At 41.9% G+C, this 17,401-nt stretch overlaps 1 protein-coding gene across 50 annotated transcripts in view; it reads right to left on the bottom strand.

Moving 5' to 3' along the window:
* Positions 1–13,551: 13,551 nt before the first annotated feature.
* The window catches only part of PCM1 (pericentriolar material 1), a 101,353-nt gene continuing 97,503 nt past the window's right edge, over positions 13,552–17,401 (bottom strand). For 27 of the 50 annotated variants that reach the window (XM_056803462.1, XM_056803448.1, XM_056803452.1 and 24 more), the window contains 5 exons: positions 16,508–16,595; positions 15,162–15,418; positions 14,496–14,588; positions 14,233–14,350; positions 13,552–13,876 (listed from right to left, as the gene is read on the bottom strand). In XM_056803462.1, the coding sequence (XP_056659440.1) occupies positions 13,788–13,876; positions 14,233–14,350; positions 14,496–14,588; positions 15,162–15,418; positions 16,508–16,595 (645 nt within the window). In that variant the 3' untranslated portion in view covers positions 13,552–13,787. Of the gene's footprint in view, positions 13,877–14,232; positions 14,351–14,495; positions 14,592–15,161; positions 15,419–16,507; positions 16,596–17,401 lie in introns of all 50 variants that reach the window. The other 23 variants (XM_056803417.1, XM_056803441.1, XM_056803446.1 and 20 more) reach the window with 1 other exon arrangement.

Below are 17,401 nucleotides of genomic sequence, written 5' to 3'. Positions count from 1 at the left end.
TCTGTTTTTAGATTTTAACTGCAAAAGGATGTTAAGTAACTACAAAAGGTGAACTTAACAAAAGAGAATTTAAGTAACCCCAAAAGATAAAATCTAACCAAAGAAGGTGAGAACTAAAGAGAAAAGCATCTGCTGTGATTGGTAGATGTGAAAATTTAGAGGAGGTGACACAAGAGAAAAGGGTCTTTAAATAGAGGGAAAAAAGACTGAAGAGGACAGTCAGTCACCTGGCTGAAGGATCAGTCACTTGGAGCTGAAGGGAAGATGGACATTCAGAGATTTGGAGAGATGGACATTCGGGCATTCAGATATTCGGGCAGGAGGAGGAGCAACTGGAAGACTGACTCGGAGGACTAGAAGACAAACACCCAGACTTCTTGTTAGACTGTCACTGTTGATGAGTAAAAGGTTGACTTAGTGGACATGCTTTTCTATTCCCCTGGCTGGGGCTTAGAAATTCTAACTGACTTAGTGACCCCACCTTTCTGGAGGTGTGGAGCCTCCAGGTAAGGCCTATCTTCTTAAGACTCTCTTCCCCTGGCTGGGGCTTAGAGATTCTAACCAGTATCAGAGGAAGCAATCTCTCTCTCTCTCATTCCTTAATATCTTCCTTCTATTGTAAATATTGTAGATAAACTACCATAAATTCCATTTACTTTAGTAATTCATTTTGGGATTTAGAAATTAAATCCCTGGTGGCCACATAATTAATAATATATTCAAGTCCAACCCACAAATAAATTTAACAGAGTACTATCTCCCTTGTTGTGATTAAACACTTGCTCTTTCTAACTACTTTGGTGGTTCTGTGTTTAACAAGGTTGACATAAAATTTTTTTTTAAAGATTAGAAATTGGAAATGGAGATATTGAGCATTATCCTTAGAGAGGAAAATTGGAAGGGCAAATTCTGGAGCAGAGGGGACCAAGGGCATCAGTACAGAGCTTGGTTTTGGCTCTTCCAAAACTAGACCAGAGGAAGAGAGGATGGGGATGCTATGGAAGGAATTTGAAGGGTGACAATGGAAAGAAGCACAGGTAGGAGGAGCCTGGGGGAGGGTTTACTTAATGGCTTTTATCCTCAGTAGAGGAGGAGCCATCAAGGGTTTCCCAATCTCCTCATTGCACTTATTTGAGTTCTTCTTTTGGGAAGACCTATGACCTCATTCTCATCCTGGAGGAACTGATTTCTCCCAGTCATTTCCCAAACCCAATCTCCCCTCCTTTCTCAAGGAGCTCTTGAGTCTTGGTCTTACTTCTTATCTCAAATTCTAACCCATTGGAGTATTTCAGCCAAGAACAGATGCTCTCTATCAACCTACTCAACATTCTGCCTCAGCCACAGACAGGCATAGGCAGGATCTCAGCACCACCACAAGGCATGCTCAAGACCTCCCCATCATCTCCCCCCATCCTCCCCATTTTCTCCATTCATGTAGCTATCCCCCTGATCCAGACTTTCATCATATCAACTGGACTGTGCTACTCCCTCCTTGATATCTCTGCCTTTGGCCTCTTCCCACTCTAATACCTCCACCAACCACTAAAATATCCTTAAATGTAAATGAAGATATTGGGCAATGACATGGATCTGCAGAAAAAAAAAAGCAAGGAGCTCAGAACTTTGGAACACCAACGGAACCTTGGAAGTTAGCAGTTAAGCAGCTTGAGCTGGCTGAGAATTTATTCCTGGTTGTTTGACCAGAAGGTGGAAGACAGACCTCTTCATATCCTCTCTAGTCATTGCCTTCTACATAGACTGTGAGCTGCAGAGAAATTTGGGTTAGCCCAAAGAGACTTGTCAGCAATATTGTGAATATCTACCCTTAGAGGAAAATAATTCTGTTTCTGAACTGACTATATTTCAAATCTTCAATCAACAAGAGATTAGGGAGAACCTAATTTCCCTCTTCCCTTCCCCTAACCTCTTCTTACCCCTTCTCCCCCCCAAATAAAAATCCCTTTAGTTAAAGGACTGGTTATGGGATTTGATTTTTAGGGGGAAAATATTTCAAACCTTACCATCTGTGAGAAGACCATTTCCCAGACAGTTGAAAAGGAACAGGAAGTGGTATAGGGGAGGAGTTCAAGATTCAGTCTTTTCCCTGGCTTGCATCCTGGTGCATCCTCTCAAAAAATTGCCCCCCTACTTCAACTATCTACTACATAAGGCAGGTCTGAGCAAGTTATTCCCCTACTTTTTGCCTTTAAGTTGAAATGTTGCTGTTCAGTTCTGTCCAACTTCTCATGACCCCATTTAGAGTTTTCTTAGCAAAGATACTGGTGTGGTTTGTCATTTCTTTCTCCAGCTCATTTTACAGATGAGGAAACTGAGGCAAACAGTGTTAAGCTTTAGAAGGCCAGATTTGTACTCAGAAAGATGAATATTTCTTGACTTCAGGCCCTACACTTTCTCCATTGCACCACAAGTGTAAAGTATAAATCCTTTTGTTTGGCATTTAAAGTACTTCTTCAATCTAGTTCTAACTGTATTATGGCTGAAAAGACAAAAGGATCCCTGGGAAAAGAAAAGTTACAAAGTTACAAAAGTTACAAAGCAGTCATGAAAACCCCATGGTCTATGGGATCATGAAGAGTCAGATACAGCTGAACAACAAAAGCTTTATTAACCCTGATCCTCTCTCTCTCTTCCCCTCCCTCTCTCTCTCTCTTTTCTTCTATCTCTCCCTCCTTCCCTCTATCTCCCCAACTCTTCCCCATCTTTGTATCTCTCCCTCCCTCCCTCTCTCTCCTTCTGTCTCTCCCTCCCTCACTCTCTCCTGTCTCTCTTTCCCTTCCTCTTCCTCTTCTCCTTTCTCCTCCCCTGGAATATCACCGCCAAAATCCCAAGTTTTTTTCAAATTAAAGAAAAAAATGCTGATTCGCTTTTTATTTTCTCCTATTTTTTCAATCTCTTGACTGTTTTCATATTTCTTGTTACCTCATGGAGTTATTGGCTTCTATTTAGTCCACTCTAATTTTCTTTTTATTGTCATGCAAAACACACTTCCATATTGGTCATTGTTGTAAGAGCCATGTGGTATAAAATCAAAACCCCAAAATAAAAGCTGTGAAAGACAACTCCAGCAGTTCTTTTTCTGGGGGTGGAGAGCCTTCTCCACCAGAAGTCTTTCTGGATTGTCCTGGATCATTGCATTGTCGAGAGGAGCCAGGTTTTCACAGATAATCTTCGTCCAAGATTGCTGTTATTGTGTTCAATGTTCTTCCAGTTCTGCTCATTTCTCTCTTCATCAGCTCCTGCAGATCTTTCCAGCCTCTTCTGAAATCATCTTGCTTATCATTTCTTATAGCACACTAGTACTCCATCACTATCATATACCACAATTTGTTCAGCCATCCCTCAATGGATTTTTCCTCAATTTCCAATTCTTTGGCAGCACAAAAAGAGCAGTTATAAATGTTTTTGTACAAATAGATCCTTTCCCTTTTTTTAAAATTATCTCTTTGGGGTACGGTAGTGGTATTACCAGATCGACTGCCCAGTTTTCTAGCCCTTGGGGTTCTAAATTGCCCTTCATAATGCCCTCCAACATTTATCACTTTCCTTTACTGCCATACTGGCCAATCTGATAGGTGTGAGGTGGCATCTATATGAAGGCAGCCCCCTCCCAGGATCACTCCTTTCAGTCTGACCTGAGTCCCTGAGCTCTAGCATGGGTCACAGGACAGTGGCCTAGGCACATGACCAGGAAAGGATCAGGTTAGGATATGGGGTAAAGGAGATTTAAAAGAGGGGTTTCTAGGCAGTGGGGGCTCTCTCTGCTTGGGCATGTGGTGAAAGAAACAAGGCAGAGAAAGCCTACATGGCTTTCTTTACATAAGAAGCACTCACACGGCTAGGTAGAACCAGACTTTTCAGGGGGCAGCTGGGTGGCTCAGTGGATTGAGAGTTGGGCTCAGAGACAGGAGGTCCTGGGTTCAAATCTGGCCTCAGACGCTTTCTAGCTGTTTGACCCTGGGTAAGTCACTTGACCCCCATTGCCTAGTTCTTACTGCTCTTTTGCTTTAGAACCAACACCCAATATTGATTATAAAATGGAAGGTAAGTGTTGGGTTTTTTTTAAAGGCTTTTCTCTATATCTGTCTGCCTTCTCTTATTCAAGTAAATATTAATAAACTCTATGGAAATTAAAGACAAGTTTAATTTAGTTTTTTAAACATATCTCAGTGTTGTTTTAATTTGCATTTCTCTAATCAAGAGTGATATGGAACATTTTTTCATATGGTTGATAACTTTAATTTTTTCATCTGAAAATAGCTTGTTTATATGCTTTGACCATTTGTCAATTGGGGAATGACTTGTGTTATTAGAAATCTGATTTAATTCTCTTTAAGTTTGATCTTTATCAGGCATTTGCTGTAAAATTTTTCCCCAGTTTGTCATTTCCCTTCTAATCTTGTTTACATTAGTTTTGTTTGGATAAATGCTTTTAAATTTAATAAAAATTATTCATTTTACATTTCTATCTTTTGTTTGGACATAAATTCTTCCCCTCTTCAAAGATCTACCAGGTAAACTATCTTTTGTTCCCTTAATTTAATTATGATATCACTCTTTATATCTAAATCATATATTCATTTTGACCATATCTTGCTAAACAGTCATGGTGGTGAACCTATGGCATGCATGCCAGAGGGGTCACTCAAAGCCCTTCACCATCACTCCAGCAGAGAGTTCACCAGAATTTGTTACTAGAAAGCCAGAGGGTCAGGGGGCCAGGCTGTTCCCCTCCCCCTCTCCACATGCACCTGAGGACATTTCTCACATCATCCACCCCTCTAAAAGGTTCATCATCACTGGTATAGGGTGTGAGATACTGGTCTTTCCAGAGCTTCTGCCATATTGTTCTCCAATTTTCCCAGCAGTTTTTGTCCAATAGCGAGTTCTTGTCCCCAAAGCTAGGATTTTGGGGTTTGTCAAACATGAGGTTGCTCTGGTCATTTACCCTGTATATTGTGTGGCTAATCTACTCCATTGGTCCACCATTCTATTCCTTAGCCAGTACCAGATGATTTTGATGATCGCTGCTTTATAGAACAGTTTGAGATCTTGTACTGCTAGGTCACCTTCCTCCACATTTTTTTCATTAGTTTCCTTATTATTCTTGACTATTCCACTCTAATTTTCAGGAAGTTTTATCAGCTGGGCAAGTTTTGTACCTGTTGTACTAAACTATTAATTTCCTTTCCAATCCTTTTTTCCATAGTTCTCATTTCTTTTCCAATTTTTTTCTCAAATCCTCATTCCATTTACAAAAATTATTATTGTATACACTGTTCTCCTGGTTCTATTCACTTTACTTTGCATCTGTTCATCTAAATCTTTCCAGGTTTTTCTGAACTCATCTTGTTCAAGGTTCCTTGTGGTGCAATAGTATTCCATCATCCATTCCCCAAGTGATGGACAGTCCCTCAGTTCCCAACTTTTTGCCACAACAGAGTGGCTCAAAAGTAAGTTGCTATGGACATTGAATGCCATGAGTTGATTTCCTAACCTATTCCATTGATCCACACTATTCTATTTCTTAGCCAGTACCAGATTGTTTTGATGATTACCACTTCATAGTATAATCTTAGATCTGGAATGGCTAGGCCTCCACTCATATTACTTTTCATTAATTCCTTAATATTCTTGGCCTTTTGTTCTTCCAGATGAGCTTTATTATTATTTATTTTTAGCTCTATGAAATAATTTTTGGGTTGCTTGATCTCATTTTGAAATTATCTCCAATTATCTTTAATTGTGGCTCCACTGTGGCCCACAGATATGGCCATGTCTCCCCCATACTTTTATTTTTTAAAAACCTTACTATGTATTGGTTCTAATGCAGAAGAATGGTAAGAGTTAGGCAACGAGGTTAAGCAACATGCTAGATGTGTCTGAGGTCAGATTTGAACCCCAGGCCTCCCATCTCTGAGCCCTGTTCTCAATCCACTGAGCCACCTCCCCCATGTTTTAACCCCCTCCCCAACATTCCCCCCCCCAATTACATATAAAAGCAATTTTAAATGTTTACTTAAAAATTTTCTTGAGTTCCAAATTCTCTCCTTCCTTTTTGCCCTTTCCCCCGCTCCCTGAGATGGTAAACCGTCGGATAGATTTTTCACATACAATCATGTGGAAGAAAATGCAAACAAGAAATTAAAAAAAAATTCAATCAGTCATTTCTCTGGATGTTAAAGGTATTTTTTTTCCAAATTGTGAGTCCTCTAAGATTGTATTGCTAAGACTAGCAAAGCTATTTACAGTTGGCCATCATATAATACTGTTCCTGTGTTACTATGTACTGTAAGGGGGAAAGGGGGATAATTATAAAAAGGTTGGGCTGGATTATTTTAAAAATAGGATATCCAGGAATTTAATGAATTCCAAAGAGATTTATTTATAATTTTATTTACAAAATATACAAAGAGTAAAGTTAGAAAATCAGAGAGAGGATAAGGTAAGATATCTAGCTTAAGCACTAAATAATTTACTCTGACCTGGCTCAAAAGCAGGCAAGGGAGTTTAGTCCTTAATTGGAGAGGCCTCAGCCCTTGTAGCCGAGGACCTAGGGATGCAGAGAGCCTCTCTCTCAATCTTTTTTTTTTTATTTTTTTCCCAATATAAACATTATTTTACTTGGTTATTTTCAAACAATATTCCTTGGAAACAAAGATCCTTTTCTTATCTTCCCCCCCTCCCACCGCCCCTCTCCTAGCCAACACACAATTCCACTGGGTATCACATGTATCCTTGCTTCAAACCCATTTCCATGTTGTTGGTATTTGTATTAGGGCGTTCATTTAGAGTCTCTCCTCATTCCTGTCCCCTCCACCCCTGTAGTCAAGCAGTTGCTCATCTTCGGTGTTTTTACTCCCACCGTTTGTCCTTTAATTGTGGATAGTGTTTTTTTCTCCTAGATCCCTGCAGAGTGTTCAGGGACATTGTATTGACACTAATGGAGAAGTCCATTACGTTTGATTGTACCACAGTGTGTCAGTCTCTGTGTACAATGTTCTCCTGGTTCTGCTCCTCTCGCTCTGCATCACTTCCTGGAGGTTGTTCCAGTTCCCATGGAATTCCTCCACTTTATTATTCCTTTTAGCACAATAGTATTCCATCACCAACATATACCACAATTTGCTTAGCCATTCTCCAATTGATGGGCATCCCCTCTTTTTCCAATTTTTTGCCACCACAAAGAGTGCAGCTATGAATATTCTTGTACATGTATTTTTCCTTATTATCTCTTTGGGGTACAAACCCAGCAGTGCTATGGCTGGACCAAAGGGAAGACAGTCTTTTGTCGCCCTTTGGGCATAGTTCCAAATTGCCCTCCAGAATGGTTGGATCAATTCACAGCTCCACCAGCAATGCATTAATATCCTGACTTTGCCACATCTCCTCCAGCATTCGTTACTTTCCATAGCTGTCATGTTAGCCAATCTGCTAGGTGTGAGGTGATACCTCAGAGTTGTTTTGATTTGCATCTCTCTGATTACAAGAGATTCAGAACACTTTTTCATGTGCTTATCAATAGTTTTGATTTCTTTGACTGAAAACTGCCTATTCATGTCCCTTGCCTATTTATCAATTGGAGAATGGCTTGATTTTTTGTACAATTGATTTAGCTCTTTGTAAATTTGAGTAATTAAAGCTTTGTCAGAGGTTTTTATGAAGATTGTTTCCCAATTTGTTGCTTCCCTTCTCAATTTGGTTGCATTGGTTTTGTTTGTACAAAACCTTTTTAATTTGATGTAATCAAAATTGTTTATTTTACATTTTGTGACTCTTTCTATGTCTTGCTTGGTTTTAAAGTCTTTCCCTTCCCAAAGGTCTGACATGTATATTATTCTGTGATCACCTAATTTACTTATAGTTTCCTTCTTTATGCTCAGGTCATTCACCCATTCTGAGTTTATCTTGGTGTAGGGTGTGAGGTGTTGGTCCAAACCTAATCTCTCCTACACTGTGTTCCAGTTTTCCCAGCAGTTTTTGTCAAATAGTGGGTTTTTGTCCCAGAAGCTGGGCTCTTTGGGTTTGTCATATACTGTCTTGCTGAGGTCACTTGCCCCAAGTCTATTCCACTGATCCTCCTTTCTTTCTCTTAGCCAGTACCAAATTGTTTTGATGACCGCTGCTTTATAATAGAGTTTGAGATCTGGGACTGCAAGGCCCTCTTCCTTTGTATTTTTTTTTTCATTATTTCCCTGGATATCCTTGACCCTTTGTTCTTCCAAATGAACTTTGTTATGGTTTTTTCTAAGTCAGTAAGAGAGCCTCTCTTAAGAGAAAGGTCTCTCCTGAAGCTAGTCTCTTCAGAAAATCCAGGAAACAAGTCAGCCTTTTCACTCACCATGTGTCAGTCCAGAGGGAGAGATTTAAGAACAGCCTCACCAAAGTATAGGTCTCAGGCCCAATCATCAGATTCTTCACCAGCCTCCAATTCGAACTCAACTCTAGAAGAAGCCGGAGTAGGAAAAACTCCCCACAGGAAATTGTTCACTCCCTTTTAAAGACACTTTCTTTTGTGTCACTTCTGAAGCCTTCTTGTAATTTTTACATCTACCAATTACTGTTGAAGACTTGCTTTAGGACTGCCCAGGAGCATGCTGTCAGTTGATTCTGATTCATCACCCAGTATTGCACAAGTAGGTCACAGACCACCCCCACACACAAACACACACTCAAGTGCGAATGGGGTGTTTATACCTTTGGTATTATATTAAAGTAGTAGATAAAGTGGTAGATTAAATCTAAAAATGGGCAGGGGATTTAATTTCATTTTTTTATAATTGGGAGTTAATCTTTAGTGTGATATTCTTCTGGTTCTGGCCATTTCACTCTCCGAGACATCAAAACACTGACCCAACCACAATGGGGAAAACATGGCGGCACACTCACCTCTGGCTTCTAGATGTTCTTAAAGCGCACCATTCTCCCTAACTGGTTCATCTGTTGACGAGGGAGATGTTTCTAAAGTGGAAACATAGCTAAGAAGATGGGCAACATGATATAGTCTGTGATGGATTCCTTGCTCGGCCCTAGTTCTGCCAGAGGAAGGGTGTGCAACAGGGGCACAGACTGCTTAGCAAACCACAGAGGGGCTGCAACCCTTAGAGAGTCCCATGGTGCCCTCTGATTCAGGCCCTGCCTGGCGCTGCTCAGGTGCCATCCCTCCTGGGAGTGGAAAGCTTTGAGTTAAGAAAAACTAAGGGCTGATGGCCAGGGGAGATTGCTGGGCAAGGATGGGAAGATTGCAGCTGAACCCCAACTGTACAGCAGTGAAGGGGAATTGAGCACCGGCTGCTGTCTCTTGTGATAGGAGTATGAGAAGCTTTTGATAATTGGAGTAAATCAAAGTAAATTTACATCTATCTAGATGACGACTGTGCCCAGGGGGAACGCTACTTTTCCCATCAGGCTCTGACCTCCTCAAAGAACCATCCTTTTGTTTGATTATGGAAGAACGGGAATCAGTCAGCTATAGGCCCCAATTCTATTACAAATTTCTAAATGTCTGAAGATGGGGGGCAGTGGAGTTTTTAGCTTTGAATGGACGTGCTGATGACGTTTTCGTAGCTGCTTACAGAATATGGGTGTATGAAGAAGCTGCTCATATCAGACTGTCAACAACACACCCTCAATGATGTAGGCCCAGACACTCTGTGACATTGGAGCAAAAGACTGGGAGGTTCAGCTGAGAGCAGGTGGTGCACTATGCAGCCTTGGAATGCTGGCTTCCCCAACGCTAAGAAATTAATATCCCCAGCACCTACCTACCCTCATGAGGGAATATGGACTCCAAATTATGTGCAAGAGGTAGGTGCGTGTCTGCCCTCCCGAGTGGCCTCAGTCAAGCAGTCCCTAGGGAGAAGGAGCCCTTTGAAGAGGCTGCACCATCCTCTAAACCACAGTCTCATTCTGTGAAGACTGGATTTAGCTATTTCCTGATTATAACAATGAAGATACTTTAACAAAATCAGGATTGTCTTGGGAACTCTAAATTACTCCACCCTACTTAGACCATACTTTAGGGGAAGATAAAGTTGTAATCTCCTGATTGAACAATGAAGGTACTTAACTCTTACCTTATAGTAAAGCTAGAACTTTAAGTTAAGTCTATTTTAAGATCTTAATACAAAAAGTGTTAAGTAACTATAAAGGTTAAATTAAATCACAAAAAAGCTAAGTAACTCAGAAAAGGTGAACTTAATAAAGAAGTGTTAAGTAACTCTAAAGATATAATCTAATCAAAGAAGATAAGAACTAAAAAGAATGGGCATTTAGAGGAGGAGACATAAGAGTGAAAGGAGAAATATTTGGCTCACTTCCTCTCTCCAGCACCTTTCTGGTGGTGGAGAGTTGGCTGGTGGCAGCATGCTGGGCCTTTCGACATCTTAGCGTGGCTACAAGCTACTGTCTGGTTCGGTGGTGAGTTTCTGGCTGAATTTTCCTCCTTTACTTTCCAACTTTATCCTCTTAGAAGCCTCTAATCTTTTTCTGAGACCTAGAGAGGCAGGGATTTAAAACTCCCCCTGGCACAGGCCAGGCAGGAGAAATCCTATATCCTCTTCCCTCCTTCTCCTTAAATTCCTTCCCTCTATATTAACTAAGTTACCATAAACTTCCAGACTGACTTGAGTATTTTATTTGAGATTTCCCTTGGCAACCAATTAAATCTAGATTTTAAGTCACAACCCTAAAATTATCTTTACAGTCTGGCTAATCCACGAAAGTTGTGACCAGGACCCTCAAATTTCTGTGACATATCTTTCCCTTCTTTATTACTTACTCAAGTCAGCCTTATAAACAGTTTGAAACACAGCTGCGAGAGCAGGTGAGTATAAAACATTTTTATTTCTCTCATTTCTCCTTAATTTGAATTGAACACAGCTGTTTTGTTTTTAAGCAACCTTCACTGACAATACTGCCTACTAGATTATTCTTATTTGAAGTGAGGGGGACCTGGAGAGAGTTTTGGCCTTGTCCTGCTCACCACATGTTTTGTGAAGCCCGCTAGGAAAATAATTACAAAACATATATATAAAGATGAATACTACATTCTTCGACATTTATATGGCGGTTGAAGAATTAGGGACATTGAGGAATTCAGCATACCTTCAAAAAAAAAAATTTTTTTTTAAACCCTCACCTTCCATCTTGGAGTCAATATTGTGCACTGGTTCCAAAGCAGAAGAGTGGTAAGGGCTAGGCAATGGGGGTCAAGTGACTTGCCCAGGATCACACAGCTGGGAAGTGTCTAAGGCCAGATTTGAACCTAGGACCTCCCATCTCTAGGCCTGACTCTCAATCCACTGAGCTACCCAGCTGCCCCCTCAATTTTTTATATTATTAGGTAATATCATTTTTGTACTCCTCAGCACTATGTTTAGAGATGCTAACATGAAAAAAATTATTTGAAGCTGAAATTTAAAAAAAAAACAGCAAAATTCTGAAGCTAAAATACAAAAAATTATGCAAAAATCCAAAGATAAAACACAGGAAAATATAAAAAATTTGAGGCTAAAATACAGAACATGCAAGCCCAATTGGACAATTTAAAATGCTTCTTACAGGATCAATTGGCAAACATCCACCCCACCAAAAACAGGTCTGAACCTAACAGACCTGTTTCTGAACCCCTAAATGAGGAAATTTCCTTCCCTGAAATAGAGATGGAAAACACCTTCCCTATAGCTCAGCTAACAGACTAGTTCTCTCATGGTCTGCAAATCTTGGCTGAACTTAATCCACAAGACCCTTCTCCTGAAATCCCAGTTTCTCATGTTCCTTCTCCTACACAAAAACCAATTCCAGCCCAAAGGAAATCTCTTTCTAAAGAAACTCACCTTAGTCAAACTGACCCACAGGTACCAAATTCAATTAGAGGCCTATTTTCTCTAAGAGAAGTACCTGAAATAGGATGGAACGGGGATGTGGTGACTTTAAGACACAATATACCATTTACTCCCCAAGAAATAAATGAATTTACATGAAATATCCCCACATATGAACAAGATCCCTTTCTAGTAACAAAAAATGACAGACATATTTTTTCAGTATAATCCATCTTACAAGGATGTTGAAAACTTGCTACAGGCTTTTTTAACTCAATGTGAGAAAAATAAAATAATTGCTCATGTCAACAAAACCCAGGGGTGCAATGCAGCACACTGGCCATCTGAGGATCCCGAATGGGACTATAACAACTCTGAGGATTATTTACAGCTATACAGTTGTAGAGAGGCCATCTTAATAGCAATGAGAAAGTGTACAGACAGTACAGATAAGTGGACAGAATTTGAAAGAATTAAACAAAATGAGGAAGAGACACCTACCAGATTCATGGACAGAATAATTGAGTTTGGGGGTAGATACCTGGATTTTGACCTATGTAAAGAAAATTGCATAAGACAAGTTAGGAGGCACTTTGTCAATAACTCTTGCAAAGTGATTAGAGATTATTTTAGAACACATTGCCTAAGATGGCTGGAGATGGACCTTGCGGAAAACAGCTCTATATGTTTCAAAGGGAAACAAAGAAAAAGAAGAAGAAAATAATGATCGCATGGAGGGAATAAAGAAAGGATTGAGATGTTTAAAAGATAAGATGGCTAAAATGGAAAGGGGGGGGGGGTAGCTGGGTAGTTCAGTGGATTGAGAACCAGGCCTAGAGACTGGAGGTTCTAGGTTCAAATCTGGCCTCAGACACTTCCCAGCTGTGTGACCCTGGGCAAATCACTTGACCCCCATTGCCTAGCCCTTGCCACTCTTCTGCCTTGGAGCCAATACACAGTACTGACTCCAAGACGGAAGGTAAGGGTTTTAAAAAATAAAAAATAAAATAAAATAAAATGGAAAGTGGGCATGATACTGAACCAATGGCACTTGCCCCTCTCCAGGAATCTAATTATCAATACATTACCTGCCAATTCTGTGAAAAGAAGGGCCACAGAATGGTAGAGTGTAGAACTTTACTCAAGGCACTCAGAAGGAATCTGTAGTTTAAGAACAACTACAGAAGTGATAATTATTGAAATAAATATAATTATGATAATGGAAACCACAACTTTAGGAATAGATATTGGGAAAATGATAACTCAAACCAAATGACAAACAACAATATAACTTAAGTGGTGCTCATCCAAAATATACTTGAGGTGCTAATGCCTCTCAGGGGGGTGCCCAAGGAACTTCCTAAATACAATGAAGGTGTGTGTGTTTGGGGTGCTGGGGCACAACCCTAAAGTTATCTTTACAATTCCCCCAGAAGAATCACCCTCCTGCCCCTCTTTGGTCCTGCAACCTGTCTTCTCCAAGGCTAAAGGCCTCACTGAAAGTATTTTCAGAGGCATGAATTTAAAAAAAAAAAGAAGAAAGCCCTAGGTTTACCCTTCCCAATTCAGCCCCAGGCCAGAGGGACAGAGCTTTTCCATGTGTATGTGTGTGTGTGTGTGTGCAAGTTTGTGCCAAGGTCCCTCTGCTGGCAGGAGAAGCCATTTGTGATAGGGCCAAACCATGCAACAGAATGTTCAGAAAAGATCCTTTACAGACAAGTCCAAACTTTATTTAAAACTACATTTTAAGTTTAAAGTTACTAAACAAATCACAATGAAAAAATAAAAAAGAGAACAGTGCAGCAAGACTCGAATCTAGGGAGGATCCCATCTCCAACGACGTGTGTGTGACCTGCCTGAGCAGAAGAAGTGAGCGTTCCCTATTCTAAAAGGCAGTGGGTCAAAAACTAATTTACATTTTTGTACAGATGGAAACAAGTTTATTTAATGCCCATGGGATATATGCATTGGTGGAGGGGCAGGGGAAGGCAGGCAGCTGGAGAGCTCTCCCACGCTTTGGGCTGTGACAGTTTCTGTAAAACAGGAAGAGAACAAGTCAGAAGGGAGGCCAAGGGCAGCTGGAGCACTGGGGGGTAAAAGCACCCACAGATGCCCTGGGAAGCAAAGAGGAGACAAGAGTTACCTGAACACCTGCAGTCAGGCTGACCTTAGGAAACAGAACTAAAGTACAGACAAGCTTTCAAACCGGTGCCCACTGTGAGAACCACAGGGCCCAGGGCTGGTCAGAAAACCACTAGGCCAGGGGCTCAGAGATGTCCTGCATGGAGGGGGGCTTTGGGACTGCTACCCTTCTTTTCTAATCGAGACACCAAAGCACCCCCTGAGGTAGGGGAACAAGGAAAGATGTGGGAAAAACGAACTCCCTCACCAGGTTCTTTGAGGGTCTGAGGGTCCCCAGCCAATTCTTCAGTATGAGTCACCGTTAATATTTCCTCAGATAAATGGTTACTCTGTTCCTCGGCTCCTATTTTCTTCATTAGATCTGCCTTTGGAGGTAGACAAAGAAGGTGAGGGCAACAATGATGGCACCACCACGGCATCACTGGGCATTCTCCCCAAAGTTTCCCCTGAACTTAAAGTCTAGGGACACATGCTGCTGAACACTTCCCAAGAAAGTGGAAAGCCAAATACCTCAGAATAAATGGTCAGCTTAAGGGGCAAATCTTCCACAGTCACAAAGTCCTCTTCATCAGACTTTTGACTTAAATGACCAGATCCTGCTTCCTGCTTAGGAGAAGAAGTACATTCCTTAACCTCAGATGTGCACCTCCTGGATGGGGCAGAGGGGCAGTCTACACCAGTGCTTTCTCCCCTTGGAAGCTCTCTGGCCATCCACTCTCTACCTAGCTCAAGTCTTCCCAATCTCTCTCACCTTCCAAGTCCTGGTGGTCTCCACATGTCATGCACTGCTTATATTGATGACTTGGAGGGTTTTATTTTTAATTGATCTGTTTGGTTCCCCTATCTGACTTCCTCAAGGGTAGCCACTCTATTTGCTCCAGGGCCTACCACAGGGCCCTGAATGCAGCAGCAAGAGAAATAAATGCACATTGATTCTGAGCAATACCAACCTAGAACAAGCTACAGAAATAACTCAGGAGGAATCTATGGCAAAGCAGAACCATCTCAGTGACTTCTTCTGTGTCCTAACTGCATTCCTCAATGCCGTTGCTAATTCTGACAACCCTTCCATGACCCTTCATGGTCTGGATTCCATGTGGCAAGGCCCAATTGATTTGAAAGAGAGAGAGACAGGCTCAATATGGTTGGGTGACCTCTATTAAGGGTGATACCTACATAGTCGTTCACCAACACTGGTGACTCAGTGTCAGGACTTCCAGCCACTGAGCTCTCCGGAGTTTCTGAGGCAGATTTTACTTGGGTGTTTCTAGGCATGGAGGCTTCCACCTCAGTGATGGGTAAAGAAGGTTTCAGCTCTTCTGGGGGCCCCACCGGGGTCCTTGTGGAGTCTAGAGGGGACGGGCCACTTAGCTGTGGCTCATTGTCCAACACATTAAGGTAGCAAGGCATCGTGGGAGAATCATCATGGTCACCTATCATCAAAGAGATCAATATAATGTCACCACCTCAAACACTGGACTAGGCTTTTCTAGTAAGACAATCTGGAGAGACTAACATTCATCTGTGGGATTTGTAAGAGAAAGCCAGTCGCAAACCTTGCTGTCAGATTTTCCATGGGTGGAAGAATCCCTAGATGAGACTTCAGAGGCAAGATGATCTCCCTGAGGGCTAAGCAGCAGAAGCCAAAGCCAGGGTGCTGCCTCCTAACAGATCTCTGTGGCAGGGAAGCATTCACTGGCTCCCTTGTTCTGACCTGGGCAGCCAGGTGGGGGTGGGGCATCACCATACAAGGGCTAAATCCATGGGATGAGTAGGCCAGCTACAGCTTGGAACACTAGCCTCACCCTGATGTAGTACAGATTACAGGCATGTGCACCCATAGGGCCAAACACATCTCTCTTAATATATGTATGTATAATTAGATTATACATACTCTCTCTCTCTCCTCCTGGAAATGTGGCTGGGAGAGGAGAGGAGGGGAGGGGAGGGGCAGGAGACTCAGGTTTTACTTTTGTTCTTTTTATTTTCTTCTACTTCAAGGGGTTATTAATAAATATAATACTTGGAGTTATTGGATATTAATTTAAATATTACATTGATGTATATTCTTACTCTATATGTTATAACATACAAATACCCACTCCTATTTATAAGAAGGCAGCAGCCAGGGAAACGTGTACATGGATTCTGAGCAATCCTAACCTAGAACAAGCTACAGAAATAGCTTAGAAGAACTGGGCAGAAATTTGTGACAAAGCAGAACCATATCAGTGACTGCTTCCATGCCCTAAAACAGCTTCGGCTAGTTTATCCATTTAGAAACATAATTAATAATTGATTAGAATTCATATTAAGCATGGCCTTTCTCAACAGCTGCCAGCACAGACTAAGAATCCATCACTCATTCCCAAGTCGCTCTGGAGTGAAGGTTTCAAAATCAACACTAGTCAATGATTCACTCCAAACACATACAGGTTGGGACCCTTTACCTGCTCACGCCCTTGGGCTGGAGAGAGAGGAAGCTCACGAAACTATGGAGATGCATCCCCAAGATCTCTTACCTTTATTGCTACTCTGGCCATTAGTAGGTTCCTGCTCCGCTGGGATACTTTCATTTTCCAGGGGTTTCTCAAATTCATTCTGTAGAACCTAGAACAGACAGACAGTGACTGTACTGACAGAGGGGGTGATGCCAGCTTGGGGGAACAGGGGACATGGGAGGTGTGGAGAGAGAAGGGTTTAAGGTTGACTTGTGGCTGCTCTTGACTCTTTCACATGACTAACATCTTCTTGGTTGTGCTTCAGTGTTCACTGAGGTGGCTGGGAGAGGAGGAGGGCAAGTGTAGGCCCAGGGGCAGTGGGGAGGAATTGGCCAATCGGCTGATCGACAGAAGGACCTGTGCCCAGGGACCTCATTAAGCAATAGATCATTTGGACAAAAGAGGAGGACCAGGGGCAGCCTTGTTTGTCTACGCCTGCATGCTCTGGCTAGCTAAAACTGCTCATATACTGGGGTTCTAGCTGCTCAGACCCTTCCCACAGCCCAAGATGCAAGAACACAAGGTAAATCCAGGCTTGTGGGGCTCAAAGCTTTTTGACGTTACACTGGAAATCCCTAGCTGCCAACTGGCCCATCCCTCTAGGGAAGATGCCCCTTGCTTTCGCTTCAGAGGCCAGCTGCCTCTGTACCCTCAGGACAAGCCTGCAGTCCCCTTAGCCCCTCCATGGAGACAGCTCTGTTCTCTAACCTCTGGTCCTGGAGAACAGGCTTCTCTGTAGCTCTCCTAGGAAATGAGAGACGTTAGCAAAGGCCGGGTGCCACAGCTCCCATGGAAAGATGGAAGGGTCTGCTAGTTTTGTCATCTTTCTCCCCAGTGCTGTGATAGGCTCCAGTGTGGGGAAGGGTAACCTCATGTACGTAAAGGAGTACAGAATACAGTTCAAACATGATGGAG

This window comes from Monodelphis domestica, chromosome 6, assembly GCF_027887165.1.
Source record: "Monodelphis domestica isolate mMonDom1 chromosome 6, mMonDom1.pri, whole genome shotgun sequence".
NCBI lineage: Eukaryota > Metazoa > Chordata > Mammalia > Didelphimorphia > Didelphidae > Monodelphis > Monodelphis domestica.
The sequence above is the reverse complement of the archived record's forward strand: the minus strand, read 5'-3'. Positions and strand labels throughout refer to the sequence as shown.